At 43.1% G+C, this 26785-nt stretch overlaps 1 protein-coding gene and 2 pseudogenes across 6 annotated transcripts in view; 2 read left to right on the top strand and 1 right to left on the bottom strand.

Moving 5' to 3' along the window:
• znf451 (zinc finger protein 451) overlaps nt 1-26785 on the bottom strand; it is an 81318-nt gene that overhangs the window by 43502 nt on the left and 11031 nt on the right. For all 6 annotated transcript variants that reach the window (XR_013576588.1, XM_078541826.1, XM_078541828.1 and 3 more), the window contains exon 4: nt 21436-21552. Coding sequence is in view for 5 of the 6 variants with exons in the window: in XM_078541826.1 (XP_078397952.1) it covers nt 21436-21552 (117 nt within the window). In the remaining variant the exon portion in view is untranslated. The remainder of the gene's footprint in view (nt 1-21435; nt 21553-26785) is intronic.
• Nucleotides 17756-17874, top strand: LOC144681211 (5S ribosomal RNA; annotated as a pseudogene).
• On the top strand, nt 19506-19624 carry LOC144681215 (5S ribosomal RNA; annotated as a pseudogene).

Raw genomic sequence — 26785 nt, 5'->3', positions numbered from 1 at the left:
ATCTAAAAACAAAAAACTACTGCGGATGCTGGAAATCCAAAACAAAAACAAAATTACCTGGAAAAACTCAGCAGGTCTCGATGCTGCCAGACCTGCTGAGTTTTTCCAGATTTTTGATCTACTAGGGGGTGAAGAGTTACGGGGTTGTGGGGGGGGTAGTGGATAGACAGGAAAGTGGAGTTAAGGCCACAATCAGATCAGCCATGATCTTATTGAATGGCAGAGCAAGTTCGAGGGGCCGAATGGCCTACTCCTGCACCTATTTCTTATGTTCCTATGTATACATACATACACCTTGATTAAAGCACACGTGGGAGTACTGTGCACAGTTCTGGTCTCCATGTTATGAAGAGGTTATTGAGGCACTAGGGAAACGTGCAAATAAGATTCACAAGAATGCTACCAGGACTGAGGAGATAATGATCAGGGAAAAGTGAACAGTCTGGGACTTTTAAAGAGCATATTTTTATTTTTTGGACTGTGGCTTTAAAAGCTACCATGGATGCAGTTTAGAAGAGATGTTCAATGGAGCAGGGAGAAGAAAATCTACAATGTTGCTATCCTGGAACTGTGTGCGCCAGGTTGGACAGAATGGTGCTGGTAAGGAGACCTGGTTTAAGAGGGAACTGTCTAGCGACAGTGTTTTTATTGGCTCCTGACCAAGTGGCCAGGATCTGTGTGAAGATAGTAGTATATGCAGTAGATCAGCTCCTAGCCTGAAAACAGGAAAGGCCTGTGGTTTTGTAAAACTCCAGTAATCCTGCCATAGTAGTTAGCTGGTTATTCTTCACATTGCTGTATCCTGCTTTCTTTCAGTAACCCCTGTCAGGAGGAAAAGGGGAAAGATCACCAGTAGAGGTATTAAAAGCAAGTTTCAACCAGAGAGCCACAGACTGCAAGTGCTGGGAGACCACCTCATGTCAGACGCAACAGCCTGCAAGGAATTTGGAAGAAAGCAATCAAAGTCAAGCCATCTAATCCTGATCTCCAGATTAGCGCTATTGAACTGTTTTATCGCACCCTTAAAATCCATGTTTTGTGTGTCTTACGTGTGCGTGTGTATGTATGTATAGGGGTTAAGAAGGGGTAGAGTTTAAGTTATAGAGTTAAAAGTTAGCAGTTCATATTTCTTTCTTTTGCCACTAGTTAAAGTCAATTTGTTTAATAAACAGTTATTTACTTAAGTTTACAAACCTGGTGCTTGTATTCTTTTAACTTAAACAGCTAGGCAGAATTGGGGCAATTTTGTGGGCTGATTAAATTTCTCACATTTGTCACGGCTTGGGGAGCAGTAGGGCTTGATACTACAGCGCACTGAGTCATGACAGACTCTTATCTATAGAAGAGAAGATTGAGAGGTGACTTGACAGAACTCTTTTAGGATTGAAAGTATTTGATAGGTTAGGCACAGAGTAGACGTTTTCCACTTGTGGGGGAGACTGTAACAAGGGGTCATAAATACAAGACAGCCAATAATAAACGCAAGAAGAAATTAAGGAGAAACTTGTTTATCCAAAGAGTGGTTAGAATGTGAAACTCACGATCACATGGAGCAGTTGAGGTAAACAGCATCGACAAAGTCAACATGGATTTAAGAAAGAGACATCATGTTTGACGAACCTACTGGAGTTTTTTTTTTAAGGACATAACTAGCAGAATAGATAAGAGGGAACAAGTGGATGTGGTGTATTTGGATTTTCAGAAAACTTTTGATAAAGTCCCACATGAGAGGTTAGTGTGCAAAATTAAAGCACATTGGGATCAAGGGTAATATAATGGCATGGATTGAGAATTGGTTAGCAGAAGGAAACAGAGAGTAGGAATTAATAGGGTTTTTTTTTGGAATGGCAGGCAGTGACTAGTAGGGTACCGCAGGGATCAGTGCTTGGGCCCCAGCTATTCACAATATATATATATCAATGATTTGGAAGAAGGAACCAAAAGCAATATTTCCAAGTTTGCGGACGACACAAAACTAGGTGGGAATGTGAGCGATGAGGAGGATGTTAAGAGGCTTTAAGGTGATTTAGACAAGTTGAATGAGTGGGCAAATACATGGCAGATGCAGTATAATGCGGATATTATAAAGTTATCCACTTCAGTAGGAAAAACAGAATGGCAAAGAATTATTTAAATGGTGGTAGATTGGGAGATGTTGATGTACAAAGGGGCCTTGGTGTCCTTGTACACCAATCACTGAAAGCAAGCATGCAGGTGCAGCAAGCAGTTAAGAAGGAAATGGTATGTTGGCCTTCATTGCGAGAGGACTTAAATACAGGAGCAAGGATGTCTTACTGCAGCTGTACAGGGCCTTGGTGAGACCACACCTGGGGTAGAATGCGCAGTTTTAGTCTCCTTACTTAAGAAAGGATATACTTGCCACAGAGGGAGTGCAGCAAATGTTCACCAGACTGACGACTGGGATGGCAGGATTGTCATATGAAGATAGAAAGGGCCGACAAGGCATGCATTCACTGGAGTTTAGAAGATTGAGAGGGGATCTCATTGAAACATATAAAATTCTGACAGGGCTCGACAGACTGGATGCATGGATAGGGGGTCTAGAACAAGGGTTCACAGTCTCAGGATATGACGTACATAAGAAATAAGAGTAGGCCATTAGGCCCCTCATGCCTACCCCAACATTTAATAAGATCATGGCTGATCAGCCCAAGGCCTCAACTCCTCCTTCGTGCCAGCTCCTCAGAGCCCTCAACTCCCCGACATTTCAAAAATCTATCTACCTCTCTTTAACTACTTTCAGTGATCTAGCCTCCACAATTCTCTGGGGTAAAGAATTCCAGATATTCGCTACCCTCTGAGAGAAGAAATTCCTTTGCATCTCAGTTTTAAATGAGTGGCCTCTTATTATGTAACTATGTCCCCTAGTTTGAGGCTCCCCCACTAGTGGAAACATCTTCTCAACATCTACGCTGTCAAGCCCCCTCAGGTCTTGTACATTTCAATAAGATCACCCCTCATTCTTCTAAACTCTAATGAACAAAGGCCTAACCTGTTTAGCCATTCTTGATAAGTCAACCCCTTCATTCCAGGAATCAGCCTACTGAATCTCTTTTGAACTGCCTCCAAAGCCAGTATATATTTTCTTAAATAAGGGGACCAAAACTGTACACCGTACTCCAGGTGCGGCCTCACCAACACCCTGTACAATTGTAACAAGACTTCCCTATTTTTAAACTCCAACCCCTGAGCAATACAGGCCAAAATTCCATTTGCCTTCTTAATTACTTGCTGTACCTGCATGCTAACTTTTTGTGTTTCATGCACAAGAACACCCAGATCCCTCTGTGCTGCACTTTTTTTGGAGTCTCTCTCCATATAAATAATAGCCTGACTTTTGATTCTTCCTACCAACGTTCATGGCCTCACACTTTCCTACATTAAACCCCATCCGCCAAGTTTTTGCCCACTCACTCAACCTTTCTATATCCCCTTGCAGATTCCTTATGTTCTCATAACATGCACTCCCACCTATTTTTGTATTGTCAGCAGATTTAGATACATTACACTCTGTCCTCCTCCTCCAAGTCAGTAATATAGATAGTAAATAGTTGAGGCCCTAGGACTGATCCTTGTGGCACTCCACTAGTTATGCCTTTCTGACCTGAAAAAAGACCCATTAATCCCAACTCTGTCTTCTATGTGTTAACCAATCCTCAATCCATACTAATACATTACCCCCAATACGATGAGCTCCTATCTTGTGCAATTACCTTTTATGTGGCACCTTATCAAATGCCTTCTGGAAATCCAAATAGACTACATCTACCGGTTATAAAAACAAAAAACTGCGGATGCTGGAAATCCAAAACAAAAACAGAATTACCTGGAAAAGCTCAGCAGGTCTGGCAGCATCGGCGGAGAAGAAAAGAGTTGACGTTTTGAGTCCTCATGACCCTTCAACAGAACTGAGTAATATTAGGAGAGGGGTGAAATATAAGCTGGTTTGAGGTGGGGGTCGGGGGGGGAGACAACCACACCCCACACCGCCACCCCCACCTTAAACCAGCTTATATTTCATCCCTCTCCTAATATTACTCAGTTCTGTTGAAGGGTCATGAGGACTCGAAACGTCAACTCTTTTCTTCTCCGCCAATGCTGCCAGACCTGCTGAGTTTTTCCAGGTAATTCTGTTTTTGTTTTACATCTACCGGTTCCCCTTTATCAACTCCGCTTGTTATATCCTCAAAGAACTCTAGTAAATTTGTCAAACATGATTTCCCTTTCACAAAACCACGTTGACCCTGTTTGATTGCATTAAGCTTTTCGAAATGTCCTATTTCTTCCTCAATAATGGACTCTAGCTCTTTGTAAACCTAGGTCACGCTTAAACTTGCTAGCAGCAAGGGACTCCAGCAGGAGCAGCTGAAAGCTAGTCTCAAAATATTACAGCAGCTCTTTCCATGTTGCAATGTAATCAAAACAGTGCAGCAAGCTGGGGCAGGGGTGAACTTGATACTCAGACTCAAGCTCAATGCTTCTGAGTTGTCAGGCTGCTTGTCAGCCATCCAGTACTGGGTAAGCAGAAATTTCCTCCACTAAATATTGGAAAACCGAAGCCATTACCTTCAGTGCACCCCCCCCAACCCTCCCCCCTCCCCCTCCCCCTCCCCCCCCCCACCCCACCCCCACCCCACCCTGATGCTCTCTAGCCACCAACTCTCCCTGGTAACTGTCTAATGTTGAACCAGACTGTTAGCAACTTATGTGTCATGTTGGACCCCAAGATGAGCTCCAACCACATATCCATGCCATCATCAAGACTATCCACTTCCACCTCCACATTATCGCCCGACTCCACCTTGCCTCAGCTCATGTGTTGCTGGAACCCTCATTCTTGCCTTTGTTGCCTCTAGGCTTGCCTATACCAGTGCACCACAGGCTGGGGTCCCATGTTCTACTGTCCACAAACACAAACTCATCCAAAATACTGCTGCCTGTATCCAAATTCGCACCAAGTCCCATTCACCCATTATCCATGCTCGCTGATTTACATTTGCTCGTAGTTAAGCAACGACCCATTTTAAAATCTTCAACTTCGCTTCCAATCCCTCAATGAAATTGCCCCTGCCTACCTTTGTAATACCATCCTCACTCTCAAGAAACAAACCTCTAAAAATCAAGCTGTCTGGTACATAAATCATGAGTTGCTAAATTTTTCCAAACATAAACCAATAAAGAAAAGAACCTGAAAAAGTCACAGAATTAACAAAAAGGAACATACATCTCCCTGTAATCTCCTGTCAAATATTAAATGGCACAGGAACAATGACCTCATTTGACGTCCAGAAAAAAACACCAAGCACTATGTTAATCTAGACACTACTTAACAAGTGAAAATGCTCAACGAGGAGATTACACTGGAAAAGACAGGACTCAGAGCTGGAAAGATAGCTAAAAGCAAGATGCACAAACAGCTTCTTCTGAAGGGGCTAGTTCTCAGTCTAACGAAATATTAGGGCTTTCTGGCTGACTAAATAATCTTCAAAATATGTACACCACTGGTCTGACAAAGCTTTCACTAATCTTCCACTGTAAAATACAAATAATTCACACAAAGTGAATAAAAACCACCTGAAGTTTCACCTTTTAAATGTTGCAAATCTCATCATCAGCACAGAGCTTCTCAAACTTTTTCAGTCAAAGGGCCCCTTTTTCAAAAGGATGAGTAACCACGGACCCCCATCTAAATTATGCCATATTCATAATACAATCTGCTGCATGTAAATAGTGTTTTAATAAGGTTTTTAAGAAAACAGGTATTTACTTAGAAGCATAGCAGTGAGAACCATAGAAATGTTTCAGCACAGAAGGAGGCCATTCGGCCTATCTTGTCCATGCCAGCCCGAGGACAGCCAGGTGCCCTTTCTAATCCCACCTTCCTGCACCCGGCCCATAGTCCTGCAGCTTACAGCACTTAAGGTGCAGATCCAGATACTTTTTAAAAGAGTTTAGAGTTTCTGCCTCTACCATCAACTTGGGCAGTGAATTCCAGACACCCACTACCCTCGGCGTAAAAAATTTCTTCCTCATGTTCCCCCTACACCTTCTGCCACTTATCTTGAATCTATGTCCCCTGGTTCTAGAATTCTCCACCAAGGGAAACAGTTTTATTCTGTCCACTCTATCTATTCCCCTCATAATTTTGTACACCTCAATCAAGTCACCTCTTAGCCTTCTTTGTTCTAAGGAAAATAACCCCAACCTATCCAATTTCTCCTCATAGCTACAATTTTCTAACCCTGGCAACATTCTTGTAAACCTCCTCTGCAGAGCTATTAAGTGCTGTAGAGTCATTTATGGCACAGGAGGGGGCCATTTGGCCCATCAAATCTGTGCCAGCTCTCCATAGAGGAAACCAGTCAGACCTATTCTCCCGCTTTATCCCCATAGCCCTGCAAGTTTACATTGTTTACATCAGTGAAATGGCCCTCAAACTGTAAAGACTGTAACAAAACAGACCAGGCAAAAGCAAGGGATAAAAGGATAATTGCAGATGCACTAACATGCTCGAGCACACCAACTGAACTGCTTTGACAAGTGGTTAAAGACCGCCTATATTACTGGCATACAGACAGAATCAGTTCACAGATCACGTATATACAAAATGCTATTGGCCAAATGAGTATTAACAGAAATCTTGCCATATTTAGAAGTTTAATAGCTCAAAGCAGGCTATAATTTGAACATAAAACATAACTTCTCAAAGTACAAGTTTCCTTCTTCCAATTCCATTCCAGAGTACTGACCTGAACACAACGTTCTTGAGAATATTTTACAGGCCTGTTCAAACCCAGCCCTGCTCTTCAGGGTTATTTAATCGCTCAAGGAATTTACATTATTGCAATATCATGGAAGATTTCAGTCAGACTGACAGATAGTAAAGGCTTAAATATTGCTTGGAATTTAAACAGTTCTGGGGAAATTTAATGGTGTTGTTTAAAATGATTGAAGGATTAGTTAGGATAGGTACAAAGAAACTACTCGGTTTCATGAAGGAATCCAAAATAGGGATGAGGGGCACAATTCTGAAACTAGGTCTCAGTAATCTACAAGTGAAATTGGGAAGCACTTTTTGCAAAGAGCAGTAGGAATCCGAAAGCATTCAGCGCTGGGTCAACTGAAGCACTGACATCAACAGGTTGGGCCCAGTTAGATCAGTTGGCTAGATAGCTAGTGTGGGGATCAGAATAATGATAACAGCGTGGGTTCGATTCCCGTCCTGGCTGGGATAGACTTAGGACCTGCCCCTGAGAGTGGAAGGGACTGGCAAATCACCACTGATGAAAACCACCAAGAAAACAGCTCAGGATGAAGCGCCAGCGGACAATGAGCCAAGGACCTGCCTTCAGGCAGCGCACACATACCATACCATCAATAGATTATCATTAAGTAAGTATTTCAAAGGATATAGAACGAAGGTGAGGAACTGGAATTGAGGTACAGATCAGGCATGATCTGACTGAATAGCACAACATACTCAAGTGGCTGAATGGCCGACTCCAATTTCATTGCAAGAAGGAACTACATCTTAAATTTTAGATACTTCTCTGACCTCAAGTCTGTGTCTCTCTCATTTGCTGCCAGTAAATGTATTGCTTGTAATATGGGGCATGTCTCGATTTCTTTTACTAAATTACTTTCTGGAAATCAATCCAAAAGCAATTACCGGACCAATTCCAAGATATCTTACAAATATATTTCCAGAATCTTTTAGCAAATGTGCACTGGTTGCATATTTTAAACAGTATAACTGCTGACTCACTCAGCTGTTTAAACACTCCTTCACCAGTTGGGGAAATTGGAAATAAAATAAAGTTGTGCATTTATATAGCACCTTTCAAAACCTCAGGGTGTTCCAAAGCCCTTTACAGTCAATTAAGCATTTCTGAAGTGTAGTCACACATGTAATGTGGGAAACGAAGCAGCCAATTTGCACACAGCAAGCTCACACAAACAGCAATGCGATGATCACCAGATCATCTGTTTTTGTGATGTTGTTTGAGGAATAAATATTCACCAGGACACTGGAATTAACTTCCCTACACTTCTTCAGAATAGTGCACGGGATCTCCCATACCAGTGTTTATACTCCACATGAGCCTCCTCCCACCCTTCTTCATCTACCCTTACCTGCATAATCTTCTATTCCTTTCACAATCACACTTATCTAGTTTTTCCTTAAATACATTGATGCTATTTGCCTCAAGCACTCCATAACATTTGTTATGTTATGATATAACAATCATGTGGTTATATGATATTACCACATCAACTTACGTGGTTATAAATTCCACGTTATTGATGGTATGGTATGTGTGCGCTGCCTGAAGGCAGGTCCTTGGCTCATTGTCCGCTGGTGCTTCATCCTGAGCTGTTTTCTTGGCGGTTTTCATCAGTGGTGGTTTGCCAGTCCCTTCCACTCTCAGGGGCAGGTCCTAAGTCTATCTCAGCCAGGACGGGAATCGAACCCACATTATAACCACTGTTTAGGTTTCCCTTGAATTCCCTATTGAATTTATTAGGGATGACTGGATATTTATAACCCCTTGTTTTGGTCTCGGATAAATGGAAACATTATCTTTATGTCTATCCTATCAAATCCCTCCATAATTTTATAGACCTCTATTGGATTATTCCTTAGCCTTGGCTTTTCAAGAGAAAAGAGCTCCAGCCTTTTCCATCTTTCCTGATAACCAAACCCTCTCTGTTCTGGTGTTATCCTTGAGAATCTGTTTACCACCTTCTCCAGTGCCTCTATGTCCTTTCGGTAAGAACTGTTCACAATACGCTGAGGGTGGTATAAACAAAGGTTCAATACAAGTTTACCAAAACTCGTCTGCTTTTCATTTCTACAGCTCTAGATAAAAACGTCAGCATTGGGCTTAAAAACAGAAAATGAAGAAAATACTCAACAGGTCAGACAAAATCTGTGGTGAGAGTAACATGGTTAACGTTTAGGATTAAAGACTTCTTGCCAGGAAAGTTCAAGGTGTGACAGGTTTAAGTACAGAGGCAGGGAAGGGGAAGAACAAAACTGAAGGACTGTGATAGGGTGGATCACAGGAAAGATTAAATGATGGTGGAAGGCAAAAGGGGATGGTAATGGGACAAACGATGAAAAGATAAGTCTAGAGGAGGTGCAAATGGGCCTAGCCAGGATTATTACCACCAGCTGCCATCTGAAAAAATGGGGACAGAGGATATGATCTGAAATTGTTGAACTCAATGTTGGAAAGCTGTCAAGTACTTAATATAGGAAGATGAGGTGTTTGTTCTCAAGCTTCTGCTGAGCTTCATTAGAACAGGGTAGAAGGCCGAGGACAGAGACGTCAGTGTGGGAGCAAGGTAGAGGATTAAAAATAAAACAGGCAACTGAATCAGGATCACACATGTGGACTGAATGGAGGTGTTCCGCAAAGCAGTCACTCAATCTGCATTTGGTCTCCTCAACGCAGAGGAGCAAATACGAAGTTGAGAGAAGTACAAGTAAATTGCTGTTTCATCTGGAAGGAGTGTTTGGGCCCTTGCGTGGTGGAAAGGAAGAAGTTAAAAGTGCAGGCATCACCTACACTTGAGTGGGAAAAGAAGAGATAGATTGGGGAGTGACTGGATCAGGGTGTTAAAGGAAACAGTTCCTTTGGAATGCTGAAAGTGAGAGGAAGTGTTTCAAGGTGGCATCATGCTAGATATGGCATAAATGCCAGAGGATGATCAGTTGAATGGGGAGGCTGATGTGACGATTGACAAGGACCAATTTTTAACCAATTTACTGGAGTTTTTTGAAGGAGTAACATATGCAGTGGATAAAGGGGAGCCTGTAGACGTGCTGTACTTGGATTTCCAGAAGGCCATTTGATAAGGTGCCACATCAAAGATTATTACGAAAAATAAAAGTGCATGGTGTAGGGGTAACATATTAGCATGGATAGAGGATTGGCTGGCTGACAGAAAGCAGAGAGTATGCATAAATGGGTCTTTTTCTGATTGGCAGGATATGATGAGTGGAGTCGCACAGGGGTCTGTACTGGGGCCTCAACTTTTTACGATTTACATCAATGACTTAGATGGGGGAGTGAAGACATGGTAGCAAAATTTGCAGATGAAACAAAGATAGGTAGGAAAGTATTTTGCGAAGAGGACATGAGGAGGTTGCCAATGGATATAGATAGGTTGAGTAAGTGGACAAAGATCTGGCAAATGGAGTTTAATGTGGGAAAATGTGAAGTTGTTCACTTTGGCAGCAAGAACAAAAAAGCAGAGTATTACTTAAATGGAGACCATAAGATCATAAGGCTATGGAGCAGTAGTAGGCCATTCGCCCATGAAGTCTGCTCCACCATTCAATTACATCATGGCTGATCTAATAATCCTCAACTCCACTTTCCTGCCTTTTCCCCATAACGCTTGATTCTCTTACTGATTAAAAATCTGTCTATCTCAGCCTTGAATATACTTAACGACCCAGCCTCTACAGCCCTTTACGGTAAAGAATTCCACGGATTCACTACCCTCAGAGAAAAAATTCCTCCTCATCTGTTTTAAATGGGCATCCCCTTACTCTGAGATTATACCCTCTGGTCCTAGACTCTCCTACAAGGGGAAATAGCCTCTCAGCATCTACCCTGTCAAGCCCCCTAAGAATCTTACATGTTTCAATAAGGTCGCCTCTCATTCTTCTAAACTCCAATTAGTACAGGCCCAACCTACTCAACCTCTCCTCATAAGAAAATCCCTCCATCCCTGGGATCAACCTAGTGAACCTTCTCTGGGCTGCCTCTAATGCCAGAATATCTTTCCTTAGATAAGTGGGCCAAAACTGTTCACAGTATTCTAGCTGTGGTCTAACTAGTGCCTTGTATAGTTTTAGCAAAACTTCCCTATTTTTATACTCCATTCCCTTTGAAGTAAAGGCCAACATTCCAATTGCCTTACCTTACCTATTACTGCTGAACTTGTGTGCTAGCTTTTTGGGATTCATGCACAAGGACCCCCAAATCCCTCTGTGCTTCAGTCTTTCGCCATTTAAGTAATATTCAGTTCCTTTATTCTTCCTGCCAGAGTGCAGAATGTCACATTTTCCCACATTATATTCCGTCTGCCATGTTTTTGCCCACTCACTTAACCTGTCTATATTCCTCTGTAGACTCTTTGTGTCATCCTCAACACTTGCCTTCCCACCTATTTTTGTGACATTCGCAAACTTGGCGATAGTACATTCATTTCCCTCATCCAAGTCATTAATATATACTGTAAAATAATTGTGGCCCCAGCACTGATCCCTGTGACACTCCACTAGTTACAGGTTGCCATCCTGAAAATGCCCCCCGTATCCCAACTCTCTGTCTTCCATTAGTTAGCCAGTCCTCTATCCATGCTAATATACTACACCCAACACCATGGGCTCTTATCTTATTATTAACCTATGTGTGGCACCTTATCGAGCACCTTTTGAAAATCCATATATATTACATCAACTGGTTCCTCTGCTTGTTACCTCCTCAAAGAATTCTAATAAATTTGTCAGGCATGATTTCCCCTTCATGAAGCTGACTCTGCTTGATTAGATTATGCATTTCTAAATGCTCTGCTATCACATCCTTTGTAATAGACGCTAACATTTTCCCAATGACAGATATTAAGCTAACTGGCCTATAGTTACCTGTTTTTTGTCTCCCTCCCTTTTTGAATAAGGGTGTTACATTAGCAGTTTTCCAATCCTCTGGGACTTTTCCAGAATCTAAGGATTCTTGGAAGATTACTACCAGTGCATCCACCATCTCTGTAGCTATTTCCTTTAATATCCTAGGATGCAACCCATCAGATCCAAGCGACTTATCGGCCTTTAGCCCCATTAGTTTCCCTAGTACTTATTCTCTAGTGATAGTTATTGTATTTATTTCCTCCCCCACTTTTGTCCCATGATTATTACTATTTTTGGTATGCTATTAGTGTCGTCTACATGAAGACTGATGCAAAGTATTTATTCAACTCCTCTGCCATTTCCTGGTTCCCCATTATTATTTCACAGCCTCATTCTCTAAGGGGCCTATGTTCACTTTGGCCTCTCTCTTCCTTTTTATATATTTAAAGAAGCTCTTACTGCCCATTTCTATATTACTTGCTAGTTTACCCTCAAAGTTACCCCTCAAAGGACAGCTGCATAATTCTGAGGTGCAGAGGGATCAAGTTGTTTATAGTATATGAGTCACAAAAAGTTAGTATGCAGGTACAGCACATAATTAAGGAGGCTAATGGAATGCTATCCTTTATTACAAGAGGGATTGAACGTAAAAGTAAGAATGTTATGCTTCAGTATACAGGGCATTAGTGAGACCACACCTCAAATACTGTATGCAATTTTGGTCTCCTTATTTAAGGAAGGATGTAAATGCATTGGAGGTGGTTCAAAGGAGGTTTACTAGATTGATACCTGGAATGAGTGGATTGTATTGTGAGGAAAGGTTGGACAGACTGGGCTTGTTTCCACTGGAGTTTAGAAGAGTGAGGGGTGATTTGATTGAAGTAAACAAGATCCTGAACAACCTGGATAAGGTGGACATTGAAAGGATGTTTCCTCTTGTGGGTGAGTCCAGATCTAGGGGGCACTGTTTTAAAATTAGGGGTTGCCCTTTTAGGACAGGGATGAGGAGAATTTTTTTCTGAGGGTTGTGCGACTTTGGAATTCTCTGCCTCAGAGGTGGTGGAGGCGGGGTCACTGAATATTTTTAAGGTAGAGGTAGGTAGATTCTTGTTAGGCAAGGGAATCAACGGTTATTGGAGTTAGATGGGAATGTAGAAATCGAAACACAAGATGATCAGCCATGATCTTATTGAATGGCGGAGCAGGCTCGAGGGGCCAAATGGTCCACTCCTGTTCCTATTTCTTATGTTCTTATGGCAAGGGGAAGCCTACTGTTGTTTTGATTAGACACTTTACAAACTCCCAAACTACATACTGAGTTCAACAATTTGAGATCATAACCAGTGCCCACCATTTGTTTCAAACAGCAGTTGTTGGTGATAATTCTGATATTTCCATTTATACCTCCTTGGTTTCTTTACTTGTGTTACCATTTCCTTTTGTCTTGTCCACCATCCTAGCCCATTAGTTATTTAGTCTCTTATTTACGACCTCATCACAGGTCTTGCCTTTTGTTCTTTGCGTCCCTCCACACTTGCCTAAAACCTGCTACATCTCTGACCTCTTCCAGTTCTGACCAGAGGTTATCAACCTGAAACGTTAGCTGTTTCTCACTCCATGGGTGCTACCTGACGTGGAGAATTTTCAGCATTTTCTGTTCTTTCAGACTTCCAATATTCTGTAGTATTTTTATTTTGTACCCAATGCTTGGTTTGTTTGGTTATTTAATGGCCTTATTAATCTGTGTCACAACTTTTAGTCACTGGTGTATCTGTACCCTGAGGTCACCTTGGCTTGCTACTCATTATTCAAACAGCATATGGCTTCCTTATTCTTCCTATCAAACTGAAAATCCTCACTTATCTATATGGAAATTAATTTGCCAATTGCACTCCTGTATATAAGTTCATCAATGTCTTGGGTATAATGAGTAGTCTAAGGATGCATCCCATTACTCAAGTATTCTTAAAGAAAACCATGCATCCTGTTCTTCAACATCAATGTGCATTACTTAATATTTATTCACATTAAGCTCCACCATTCTATAATCTATGAGTATCCACGCTTTTGGTTCTGATGGATCAGTACACACTACAAGAGTCTCGAGGAGCACAGTTAAAATCCAAATCCAGGCTCGTATTCAATCGTATGAATCTCAAGAGTTGCTCATACTAACAGGTCTTTGTACTCTGACCTAGGATTTAGCTAACAATAATGCAACATCACTTAAAATGATCCTACTCAAACCTAAAGGTCTACAAACTTCAAACAGGGGAATCGTTAGAAAGAAAGAAAAAGCAAAGAATAAAGCAGAGATGTATTTATAGTCACATCTTTCACAACCTCAGGATGTCCAAAAATGCTTTACTGCCAATTAAGCACTTTTGTATTTGCTATTGTCATGTAGGGAAGCCTAACATCCAATTTGTGCACAGCAAGATCCCACAAGCAGCAATGTGATAACAGCCAGATGACTTGTTTTGCATTGATGCTGATTGAAGGACAAATGTTGGTCCAGGAAACTAACTCCTCCAGCTCTTTTTTGAATTTCTACCATGATAGCAGTCACTGCCCTTCAATAAAAGCACTTCACTGGTTATCTTGCACTTTGGGACCTCCTGGGGTCATGAAAGCTCCCACTTTAAAAACAAGTCTCATTCTCCTCCTGCATCAGCGTCTTCTGAATTACACCTATCCGATTTTTCCTCTTCCTGTCCTAAAACTTAACGCTAATATGGGTACAGGATTCCTTGGGCACTATCTCCAACTGCCTGCTCTTTAAGCTTAAGCAGTCAAACTATCTGGTGCAGTGGATGTCCCTGGACCAGAGGTGGCCGCATTGACAGCTATATTCACTGCAGGGATATCTCACAAATTTATAACCCACAGCATGACAGGAAATTAGCAGCAGCGAAACTTTTGCAACCAACCATTTATAAATGTATACTTTGCAATGATATTGATGGGGAAGGAGGCTTTTGCACATAATTAGATTTGACTTTTATTGTACAGAAACAGGTCATTTGACCCTACTGGTCCATGACAGTGTCTGTGCTCTACATAAGCCTCCTCACATTCCTCTTCATCTAAACCTATTAACGTATCCTTCTATTCTTATCTTCTCGTGTGATTATCTAACTTCCCCTTAAACGCATCTGCCCACTTGAAGTGCCCCAAGTCACAAGGCTATGGACTAAGAGCTGGAAAGTGGGATTTGACTGGACAGCTCTTGTTTTGGCTAACACAAGACACAATGGGCTGAATATGTCACAGCCTTCTGTGTCATAAATTTCTATGATCTATGCTCTTAACAGCTGAACAAGGTGGTCTAGAAAGCATGTTGAATGCTGTCCTTTATTGGGCGAGGTATTGAATATAAAAGTAGGGATTTAATGATGAAACTGTATAAAACGCTGGTTAGGACACAGCTGGAATTTTGAGTACAGTTCTGGTCGCCACATTACAGGAAGGACATAATTGCTCTGGAGAGTGCACAGGGGAGATTTACAAGAATATTACTAGGACTTGAAAATTGCAGCTATGAGGAGAGATTCAATAGGCTAGGGTTGTTTCCCTTAGAACAGAGGAAACTAAGGGGTGACCTAATTGAGGTGTACAAAATTACGAGCGGCCTAGATAGGGTAGACAGGAAAGACCTGTTTCCCTTTGCCGAGGAGTCAATTACCAGGGGGCATAGATTGAAGGTGATTGGTAGAAGGATTAGAGGGGACATGAGGAAAAACTTTTTCATGCAGAGGATGGTGGGCATCTGGAATTCACGGCCTAAGTTGGTGGCTGAGGGTAAAAATGCTCAACTCATTTCAAAAGATCTGGATCTGAAGTGCTGTAACCTGCAAGGCTATGGACCAGGTGCTGGAAGGTGGGATTAAAATGGGCGGCTAGTTTCTTCTCTCTTTTTTGGCTGGTACAGACATGATGGGCTGAATGGCCTCTTTCTGCTGTAACTTTTCTATGGTTAACCGTCTTTGATGTCTACTCAAATACTTTCAATATTTTAAACCTATTGGGTTAACCCTCAGCCTTCTCTCATGTAATGTCCTACATACAGAAAATGCAGACACAAAAACAGAAAAAGGTGGAAAAACTCAGCAGGTCTGACAGCATCTGTGGAGGGAGAAAAACAAAGTTAACGTTTCGAGTCCGTATGACCCTTCTTCAGAGCTGAAAAGAAGTGGGAATGTGATGAAATTTATACAGATTAAGGGGGGTAGGGCAGGTGGAGCTGGATAGAAGGCCAGCGATAGGTGGGGACAAAGGAGGGATTGACAAAGATGTCAAGAACTAAAGGACAAAGGTAGTATCAATGGTAGTGGTTAGTGCTAAAAAAAGTGCTGATTGTGGCATAAAGGTAAGAAAACAGAATGTGATAATAGCAGAACAAGGGTAGCACTGTGTGAAAGAACAAAATGGAACAAGTAACAGATGGCCCTGTAGGGAATGGGGTGGCGGAGGGAAGGAAGGATAGTAAATGGGATAGAAGGGGGGATTAAAAAAAGGGCCATGAGACAAGGACCATGACATCACAGGATCACACAGTGCAGAAGAGGCCCTTCAGCCCATCGAGTCTGCACCGACATGTCCTGCAATTCTAGAGAAGGATATGTTTTTTGGCCTAACCCACTGGAAAGTGAGTCCCACCACCACAAAATAAATGAATGTGTGAAGTTATTGATTCGTTAACCAAGAGCTTCAGAGTTTTAGGCCTTCGCAGCTGAAGGCATGGTTGTCAATGGTGGATCGATGAAAATCAGGAATGAGTAAATGCTAGAATTGGAGAACTTTGAGAGAAGATCAGAAATCCTCCTCCATAGGGGACGATTGTGGGTCTGGAGGAAGCTGCAAAGATAGGGAGAGGGCAAGCCTACGGACTTGAAACATTAATTTTGTTTTTCTCTCTCCACAGATGCTGTCAGACCTGCTGAGTTTTTCTAGCATTTTCTGTTTTTGTTTCAGGTTTCCAGCATCCGCAGCATTTTGCTTTTAATACAGAAAATGCAGAGTAGGTTTGATTAGCATCTGAACAATAAAGATTAAACATTTTAAGGATGAAAGAGCTTAAGAAATAGGTGTTAACTAAGCCATACAGACAAGGCGGCCCCAAGATCACCCACCTGACAATTACATAACAATAAGAACTGGAGTTAGCCCTTTGAGCCTGCTCCACCATTCAACAAGATCATGGCTGATCTTCTACCTCAACTCCATCTTCACACACTATCCCCACATCCCTTAATTTCCTCAGTACCAAAACTCTATTGGCCTCTGTCTGAATATACTCAATAGCTGAATAGGTCTTTGAGATGGAAAATTTCAAGGTTCACAGCCCTTTGAGTGAGGTAATTTCTCCTCCTCTCAATTCTAAATGGCTAACCCTTATTTTGAGGCTGTGACGTCATGTTCTCGATTCCCCAACTGAGGCAAATAGCATCTACTTTGCCAAACTCATTAAGAATTTTATATTTTTCCAATTAGGTTACCTCTTTCTTCCAGATTCTAGGAAATGTAGGCCTAGTATACTCAATCTCTCCTCATAGAGCAATCTTCTCATCCCAGGAGTCAATCTAGAGAACCTTCATTGCACTCTAAGGCAAACATATACTCCCTTAGATAAGGAGACTGAAACTGTACGCAGTACTCCAGGTGTGGTCTCGCCAAGGCCCTATATAATAGCAGTAATTTTAGGAGTATATCTTTATCAAATGATTGTAAATAGAGGCAGAGATCAAGCCAGCATGAAGATACCATTGATACTGGTTTTAGGCAAGTCAGAGGAGTTCTAGTGTCCAGTTCCATTTTTGGTACCTCATCAGTAAGTCTCTACACAATTCCCAACGTCTTGCATCTTTTTCTATTTCTCAGTTCTGTTGATGTTATGTCAATTATATTGTTAAGGTTAAGGGTAAACATGTGTTGGTATTTATTAATTAATTTGAGCACATATAAAAAGGAACTGTCACAAATTTGTTTTAGTTACAATGCCCCACCAGGGGCTGTCACCCCATCCAATTTATTGATTTTTAGTTTAATTTATTCATTTTGTTTCTCAAAAGAGTCTATAAAAAGGGACCAGCCTACGGCCATGCTATTCTCAAAACACCCGATCTCATCTGATCTTGGAAGCTAAGCAGACTCAGGCCTGGTTATTACTTGGATGGGATACTGCCTGGGAATACCAGGTGCAGTAGGCTTTTGCTGCCAGCAGAGGCTGCTCACATCACCACTCTCCACATTCACTCTGCCACACAACGGATGGGCAATCTTTTTGCTGCTCTCTGCGTCGTTGGCATTCCTCGGCTCATTTGCTTGCAGGGAGAAGACAGCGAGGCGAGCTCGCCAGGACATTCAGCTACTCCAGCAATCTCCCGCTTAGAGAGGGGAGTCAGGCATTGGTGTGCCTTCACACCCAAGTGATGACTTTCCATCCCCAGACACTGCAACGATACCTCTATGTTGAGCCCCCTCCCCGATGGTATGCCCTGGAGGCTTTTTCCTTCTGCCAGATGCATGGCCTCAACCATGACCTGCAGCTCCTGTTTATAAACCTGAGAGGGCTCCATGTGTCCTTGCAGGAGTTGCCTGTCTTCTATAGGGAACTGATTAAGGTCTGCAACATGGTTGCTTCATGCCAGAGTTCTCTCCCGTCACGAGTAGCGGCTAACGTCAGAGAGCCGCTGCTGAGGAATCGACACCTCCATTAATATGGATTCCGATGGCTGGTGGAAGAGGGGGCTCGGGTTGCTGGGGTGACCAGAGTCGGGGACGTGCTGGGTGGCGGAGGTGTGGGCTGGATGACGTCACAAGAACTTGCCAGGCGTGCGTTTGTTAATGTCCACCTTGCGGCCAAAACCATCCACAGCCTGAAAACAGTGGGGCTGGCACCCGACGGCACTCCTGGTGTCGGGGTGGCTCAAGCGTGCGGTGGACTTCAGTCTAAATTGACGTTCGGACGGAATTTCACATTGCTCTGGTGTCCCAACACCTCCCTTTGGGAGCCGCAACCCCACAATTTGCGTTGTCTCGCAGAAATTCCCTCCGTCCCTTTCCATTCGGCACAGAGGGGTTTCCTGTATGGCCTGCTGCTGCACATCCTCCACTGCCTTGCCTTCCCCCACCATCAGGGCCCACTGTGGCGCTCTGTCCTGCTGTCTGGCAGTGGGGGAGTTCCTCAGTGGAGGGCTCTCTACATGGGAGTCCTCCCTTTCTCCATCTGGGGCCTAGAGTAGAGGGCTTTGCGTGCAGCAGTGCCATGCAATCAGATATTAAGGTAGTTCACGGACTAGGCTGCATGTGTTGCTGTGTTTTCTGAGGCCAAGGGGAGCCCGTGTTCCACGTGTGCATAGATTGCCAGAGATGGCAGCCCCTTTATTGTTACTTGAAGCGGCTGCCCCTCAATTTTTGGTTGCACTTCAGCCCCATGATCTTTGGTCACCTGGTGCACGGCTGGTGGCGGTGGTGGGGGGGGGGGGGGGGGGCTCCTCGTAGGCCTGCTCCTGGGCCTGGCCAAGATGGCCATCAACAGTCCAGGAAACGGGCGGTCGAGGGGTCGTCCAGCCAAACTGTCTGCCCCCATATCGCGGCTATGTTCGTGGTCGGGTGACCCAGGAGAAGGCGCACATGGCGTCCACTGATACGCTAGAAGCCTTCTGCAATCAGTGGGCACCGGGGTGGGGGGCTGGGGTACATCAGTACCTCCACATCTTGGTTTGGTTAGTTAAGTTTCCTTTGATGTTTTGTTTTAGTTACAGTGCCCCCTCTGATTTATTGATTTTAGTTTAATCTATTAATTCTGTTCTCTAAAAGAAACTATAAAAAGGGACTGGCCTACAGTCATACTATTGTGAAAATGCCCGATCTCGTCTGATCTTGGAAGCTAAGAAAACTCAGGCCTAGCTAGTACTTGGATGGGAGACCGCCTGGGAATACCAGGTGCAGTGGACTTTCCCAACCAGGGGTTGTCGTCCCCTCATTTATTGACTTTTAGTAAAATAAAAATCAATAAATTAAACAAACGAGTATAAAAAGGGACTGTGTGCGGCTACGTTTGCGCCCAGGTGTCCCTGGAGAGGGAGTACATGGTGTCTGTTGGTGCGCTTGAGCCCTTCCGTGACTGGTGGGCCTCGTGAGGGCTGGAGTGCATCATCAGCCCCAGGAATGATATTTTGGTTTGATTATATAAGTTTCTTTTGCAAGTTTTATTTTTGCCCCTTTAAGGGGTTGTCACCACTATTTTATTGATTCATGGGTTTCTTAAAAATGGACTGTTTGTGGCCATGTTCGCACCCGGGTGTGAGCATGGTGTGCTTGAGGCCTTCTGCGATTGGTGGGTACTGCAGGGGCTGGAGTACATCATCAACCCCCAGAATGACATTTTAATTTAATTTGTTGTTTCCCTTAAAGTTTTTGTTTTCTGTTACAGGACCCCTTTAAATGGTGGCCAATTTGTTTAATTTGTTAATTAGCTTATTTTGGGTGTATAAGAAGGGACTGTTGGGACACTGGGTAAGATAGTAGCGAGGAGGTAGAGATCTGTATTGCTGCATCCTGTGAATAAATCTGCTATCAAGGAAAAGATCTGCGTCTTGTTTCGCAATTGACCAAATTGGCTGGGATCCATCTAACAAGTTCTGCCTAGAGTCCATATTGCCCGCTCACCCTTACTGATAGCCTCTCTTTCTAATGGCTGGAATAGGATCCCTTTATCAACATTAATACTTCTGCTCCTTTTCCAATTTCCCTGTCCTTTCTGAAGACATTTTCACTTGGAAATTAATCAAAATAATCCCGCCCAACTACAAGCAGGGGCCAAATCCTCTGGTTTTGGTTTCTCGCAGGCTCTCTCCAATTAACCATTACAAATTAGTGTAATTAATTATTCTTCAAGTTAGAGAGTCAGGTTAAGATTTCCTCAGCATCGAGTACAAAGCAGTCTGCTTGATCAGCATCTCAGCTATGTGCCTATCCCCACCCACTTCCACCAGTGCACCATCTACAACAGGGGTTCCCAAACTGTTGGTCGCGACTTGGGGTCACGAACTCCGAGGCAGCAATGGTTGCTGTGGAGCAGAGACTGAGATTTGACCGTCCTGGGATCGGCTGTGAGGCCCCTTTGAATGAGTACATTTTTTTTTGCCTGTGGGAGTGGCCTAATCCAATGAACTCTGACTCTGATCACTGCCATCAACACAGCCTGCAAAATGGTAGGTATCTTAGATATTTTTTTTATTTATGCCTGTATCCCTGCTGTCTTAACCCTCAACCAGCTGAACAACTCTCCTCCCATTGCCCCTACAACTTTCACTCTGGGGTCATGTGGAAGTGTGAAGCATTAAAATGGGGTCACAGCAGAAAAAGGTTTGGGAAGTGCTGATTTACAAGATGTTTTGCAGCAACTCACCAAGGTTCCTTTGACAGCACCTTCCAAAACCACGACCTCTACCACCCAGAAGAACAAGGGCAATAGGGTTATGGAAACACCACCACCTCTGCAAAGTTGCTCTCCAAGTCACACACCATCCTAACTTGGAACTATATCACCATTCCTTCACTGTTGGGTTAAAATCCAGGAGACCCACACCATACAAACTGCAGCAGTTCAAGGCAGAGGCTCATCACCACCTTCTTGAGGGTAACTCGTGAAGGATAACAAATGCTGGCCTTGCCAAAAGCACTCATGGCCTTGGTATGAGTATTGAAAAAAAAGAAACTTCCTCCAAAACATTGATCAATGCATTAATCTGTTAGCAACTTACTTGAAAAGCTTTACATTTCTCTTCTTTCAACTGCTTTTCAACTTCCACGTGACGTGCCAATCGATCCAACGTTGACAGAACTCTTTCCTTTTGCCAATCAATGTGATCTTTTGGTTTCTGTTTCATTTGCAAAAAAGCATGACAAAACAGCAATTGATGACGATGTTTTTACAAAAACTGGAAACATTAGTTCCAAAATTTCAAAGTAAATGTACTGTTCCGAAATTCATTCTGTGACATAGGTGTGACAGACATTTATTGTCCATGCCCCAATTCCTGAGATGCTGGTGGTCTTTATTAAACCACAGCGATTTCATAGAATGATCCAGAAGGAGGTCATTCTGCCCAGAATGTCTGTTCCAAGTCTTGGGTAGAAACATTATTCTGTTCTTTCCCCCTTGCAATTTTTCTCTTTTCATGTGTTTCTCCAATTTCCTTTTAGAAGTTACCACCAAAGCTCTACCCCTTGTGGGTAGATCTTAGGAATAAAAAAGGGGCAGCCACACTGTTTGGTGTTTATTATAGCCCCCCAGATAGTCAGCAGGAAATTGAGGAGCAAATATGAGCACAATTTGTGGAGGTGTGCAAAAACAATAACAATAGGGTAATTATATTAGGTGATTTCAACTTTCCCAACATTAATTGGGATAGACATAGTGTTAAGGGCTTGGATGGAGTGGATTTCTTGAAATATGTATGGGAGAACTTTTTAAGTCTATACGTAGAGGGTCCAACAAGGGACGGCGCAGTGCTGGACCTAATTCTGAGGAATGAAGCCGGACAGGTGGCTGAGGTGGTGGTGGGCCAGCATTTTAGTGATAGCGACTACAACATGGTACAGTTTTAAGTTTAAGTTTGTTATGGACAAAGAATTAGACAAATTGCAAAAAAATGTTTTGGATTGGGGGAAAGAGTGGATTTTAGTAAAATAAGGCAGGATATGGCCAAGGTAGACTGGGAACAGCTACTTGTGGGGAAATCTACAGAGGAACAGTGGGGGGCATTCAAAAAGGAAATGGGGAGGTTACAGGCTCAACATGTTCCCTCTAGGGTGATAGGAAGGAGTAACAAGCCCAGAGAATCATGGATGACCAGAGATATTCAGGTTACGATGAGAAGAGAAAGAGAGGCTTTTAGGGGTACAAGGGAAGCAAATCAGTGGAGGCATTAGTGGAGTACAGAAAGTGCAGGGTGGAGCTTAAGAAAGCAATTAGGAGAGCAAAGAGGGGATATGAGAAAGCTCTGGCTGGTAAAAGTGGGGAAAATCCCAAGATATTCTATAAGTATATCAATGGGAAGAGGATAACCAGGGAAAGAGTAGGGCCCATAAGGGACCAAGGGTGCAATCTATGGGTGGAGCCAGAGGACATCGCTAGAGTGTTGAATGAATACTTCACATCCGTCTTCACCCAAGAGAATGAGGATGAAGGTATCAAACTCGGGGAGAGAGACTGCGAGGTTCTTGAGCAAATTGATACAGGGAGTGACAAGGTGTTGGCAGGCTTAAAAGTGGACAAATCTCCAGGTCTGGGTGATTTGTGTCCCAGACTGCTGAGTGAGGCAAGGGCGGAGATTGCAGGGGCTCTGACCCAAATTTTTAATTCCTCTCTGGCCACGGGGGAGGTGCCAGAGGACTGGAAAACAGTTAATGTGGTTCCACTATTTAAGAAGGGTTATAGGGATAAGGCAAGGAACTACAGGCCAGTGAGTCTCACGTCAGTGGTAGGGAAACTATTGGAGAAAATTCTGAAGGAGAGGATCTATCCCCACTTGGAAAGGCAACGTTTGATCAGGGATAGTCAGCATGGCTTTGTCAGAGGGAGGTCATGCCTAACAAATTTGATTGAATTTTTTGAGGAGGTGACCAGGTGTGTAGATTAGGGTAGTGCAGTTGATTTAGTTTATATGGATTTCAGCAAAGCCTTTGACAAGGTCCCACATGGGAGACTTATAAAGAAGGCAAATGCACATGGGATACAGGGTAAGTTGATAAGGTGGATTCAAAATTGGCTTAGTTGTAGGAAGCAGAGGGTGATGACAGAAGGATGCTTTAGTGACTGGAAGCCAGTGTCCAGTGGCGTACCACAGGGATCTGTGCTGGGTCCCCTATTATTTGTCATTTATATAAACGACATAGATGACTATGTCGGGGGTAGGATTAGTAAGCTTGTGAATGACACAAAGATTGGCCAGGCAGTTAACAGTGAGGTTGAGTGTCTTGAGCTACAGGAAGATATAGATGGTCAAATGGGCAGATAAGTGGCAGATGGAATTTAGCCCTGAAAAGTCTAAGGTGATACACTTTGGAAGGAGTAATTTGACAAGGAAGTATTCAATGAACGGCATGGCACTAGGAAGTTCTGAGCAACAAAGGGACCTTGGCGTGTGTGTCCATAGATCTCTGAAGGTGGAGGGGCATGTTAGTGGGGTGGTGAAAAAGGCATATAGGACACTTGCCTTTATCAATTGAGGCATAGATTACAAAAGTAGGGAGGTCATGTTGGAGTTGTATAGAACCTTGGTGAGGCCACAGCTGGAATACTGTGTGCAGTTCTGGTCGCCACATTATAGGAAGGATGTGATTGCACTGGAGGGGGTGCAGAGGAGATTCACCAGGATGTTGCCTGGGATGAAACATTTAAGTTATGAAGAGAGGTTGGATAGACTTGGGTTGTTTTCATTGGAGCAGAGAAGACCTGATCGAGGTGTACAAGATTATGAGGGGCATGGACAGGGTGGATAGGGAGCAGCTGTTCCCCTTAGTTGAAGGGTCAGTCACAAGGGGGCATAAGTTCAAGGTGAGGGGCAGGAGGTTTAGGGGGATGTGAGAGAAAACTTTTTTACCCAGACGGTGGTGACGGTTTGGAATGCACTGTCTGGGAGGGTGGTGGAGGCGGGTTGCCTCACATCCTTTAAAAAGTACCTGGATGAGCACTTGGCACGTCATAACATTCAAGGCTATGGGCCAAGTGTTGATAAATGGGATTAGGTAGGTAGATCAGGTGTTTCTCACGTGTCGGTGCAGACAGATGGGCCGAAGGGCCTCTTCTGCACTGTGAGATTCTGTGAAATCTGCTTCCACCATCTTTTCAGGCAGTGCATTCCAGATTAAAATAATTTACTGCTCAAAAGCAAAGTTTACTCATGCCACCTCTCGTTCTTTTGCCAATTTCCTTTAATCTACGTCCTCTGGTTACCAATCCTTCTGCTGCTGGAAAAGTTTCCCCATTAATTCCTCAATTTTGCACACCTCTATTAAATCGCCCCTTAACCTTCTCTGCTCCAAAGAGAACCAGTTTCTCAAATCTCTCTAACATACCTGAGCCTCGTCATTCCTAGTACTTGTCTAGTTAAACTCCCTCTTCATCTTCTCCAAAGTCTTCCTAAAGCATGGTGCCCAGAATTGAACACAATACTCCAGCTGAGGCCTAACCAGTGTCTTATAAAGGTTGAGCATAACTTTTTTGTACTCCATTAAAATCAAAAATTCCATGCATTTTTTTTTAAATTAGCCACATCAACTTGTTCAGCCACCTTCAAAGGTTTGTGTACATATACCTTCTGTTCCCGCACCCCTTCATTTCTATTGCCTCTACTCATTCATCCAACTAAAATGCATTTTACATTTGCACTGCATTATGTTTAATTGACCACGTGGCTGCCCATTTCACTAGTCTATGTACTCCTGAAGTTGCTGTGTCGCTTGGGAGTCCCAAGTGTCTATTCCTTGCCCAGTTATATTTCTGACCTATGTGCTGCCCCTTAGCGTCAGATTCTATCTTTGCACAAATGACAACCAGCTCAAACTCACGAACATTTGTCTTGACCACACCAATGCTTCCAATTTATCAGACTGCTTGTTCGACATTCAGTAGTGGATCAGCAGAAACTTACTCCAACTAAATATCGGGAACACCGAAGCCATTGTTGTTGGTCCTCACCACAAACTCCATTCGCTTGCCACTGACTGTGAGGCTGAACCATTTGTAACTCTGGTGTTGTATTTGACCCTTGGATGAGCTTTTGATCACATGACTGCACCATCACTAACGCCACCTATTTCGATAACATCACCTGACTCCACCCCACCTCAGCTCATCTGCTGCTAAAACCCTCATTCATGCCATTGTTATCTCTAGATTTGACTATTACAATGCAGTCCTGGCCCGTCTCCCACATTTTACCTTCTGTCAACCTGAGGTAATCCAAAACTTTGTACCCATTTCCTGACTCGCAGCAAGTTCCATTCATCCATCATCTCTGTACTCTCTGACCTAGTGGCTCCCAGTCCAGCAAAGCTTCAAATTTAAAATTCTCATCCTTGTTTTCAAATCCCTTCGTGGCCTCGCCTCGCCTCTTCTTATTTCCGTAAACTCCTCCAGCACTGCAGGCCTCCAAGATATCTGTGTTCTTCTAATTCTGGCTTCCTGTGTGTCTGCAATTTTAATCACTTCACTATTGGCTGCCTGAGCCCTAAACTCCAAATTCTCTTTGCCTCTCTCCCTTCCTTCAAGATACTCCTTAAAAACCTAATTATTTGTCAAAGCTTTTGGTCAACTATCTTAACCCCTTATCTGGATTGGTGTCTAACTTCTGTTTGGTAATGTTATTGTTGAGACATGTCACTACGTTAAAGGTGCTATATAAACAAAAGTTGTTATTTTAACATTTCCTCAATGTTTACTAAACTTCACTCTTTGTAGCTTTTCACCACTTCAGAAACTCCCTAGGTTCGAAGTGGATGACCACATATTTGCCTGCACTGAAATCCATTTGCCACAGTTTTGCCCATTCATTTAATCTAGTAATATGCTTTCTAAATTTTATCCTTCAATCTACGCTGCTTGCTGTGCCATCTATCTTTGTGTCATGGTAAATTTGGATATGTTTCTATCCCAGCAATAAGTTGTGAATAATAGTGAATTGTTCAGTCCCCAATACAGATCCCTTGTGTGACAGTACAATTCACATTCTACCACTGAGTTTCTGCCTATTATTCCTAACACTCTGTTTCTTGCTGCTCAGCCATTTCCTAACCTGGTCAATAATTTACCTTCAATTGCACGAGCTTCAACTTTAGCTAAGTCTCTTCTCAGGGAATTTATCAAATGCCTTTTGGAAATCCATACAAATAACATCCTTCAACATTGCCCTGTCCATTACTTATGTGCAGCTGATAGGGGAAGAAAGGCTCTTGATTCAGTTCGTGTGTGTCAACTTGAGCTATTTTCTTGGCAGTTTCTATTGGCGGTGGTTTGTTGTTGCCTTCTAATATCAGGGGCAGGGCAAGGTGGTAGGTGCTCACTCTACCGGAGCTGGAATGGGAATCAAACCCACGCTGTTGGCATTA

This window comes from Cetorhinus maximus, chromosome 5 (assembly GCF_964194155.1).
Source record: "Cetorhinus maximus chromosome 5, sCetMax3.hap1.1, whole genome shotgun sequence".
NCBI lineage: Eukaryota > Metazoa > Chordata > Chondrichthyes > Lamniformes > Cetorhinidae > Cetorhinus > Cetorhinus maximus.
Note: the sequence above shows the minus strand (reverse complement) of the source record. Positions and strands in the feature narration are given on the sequence as shown.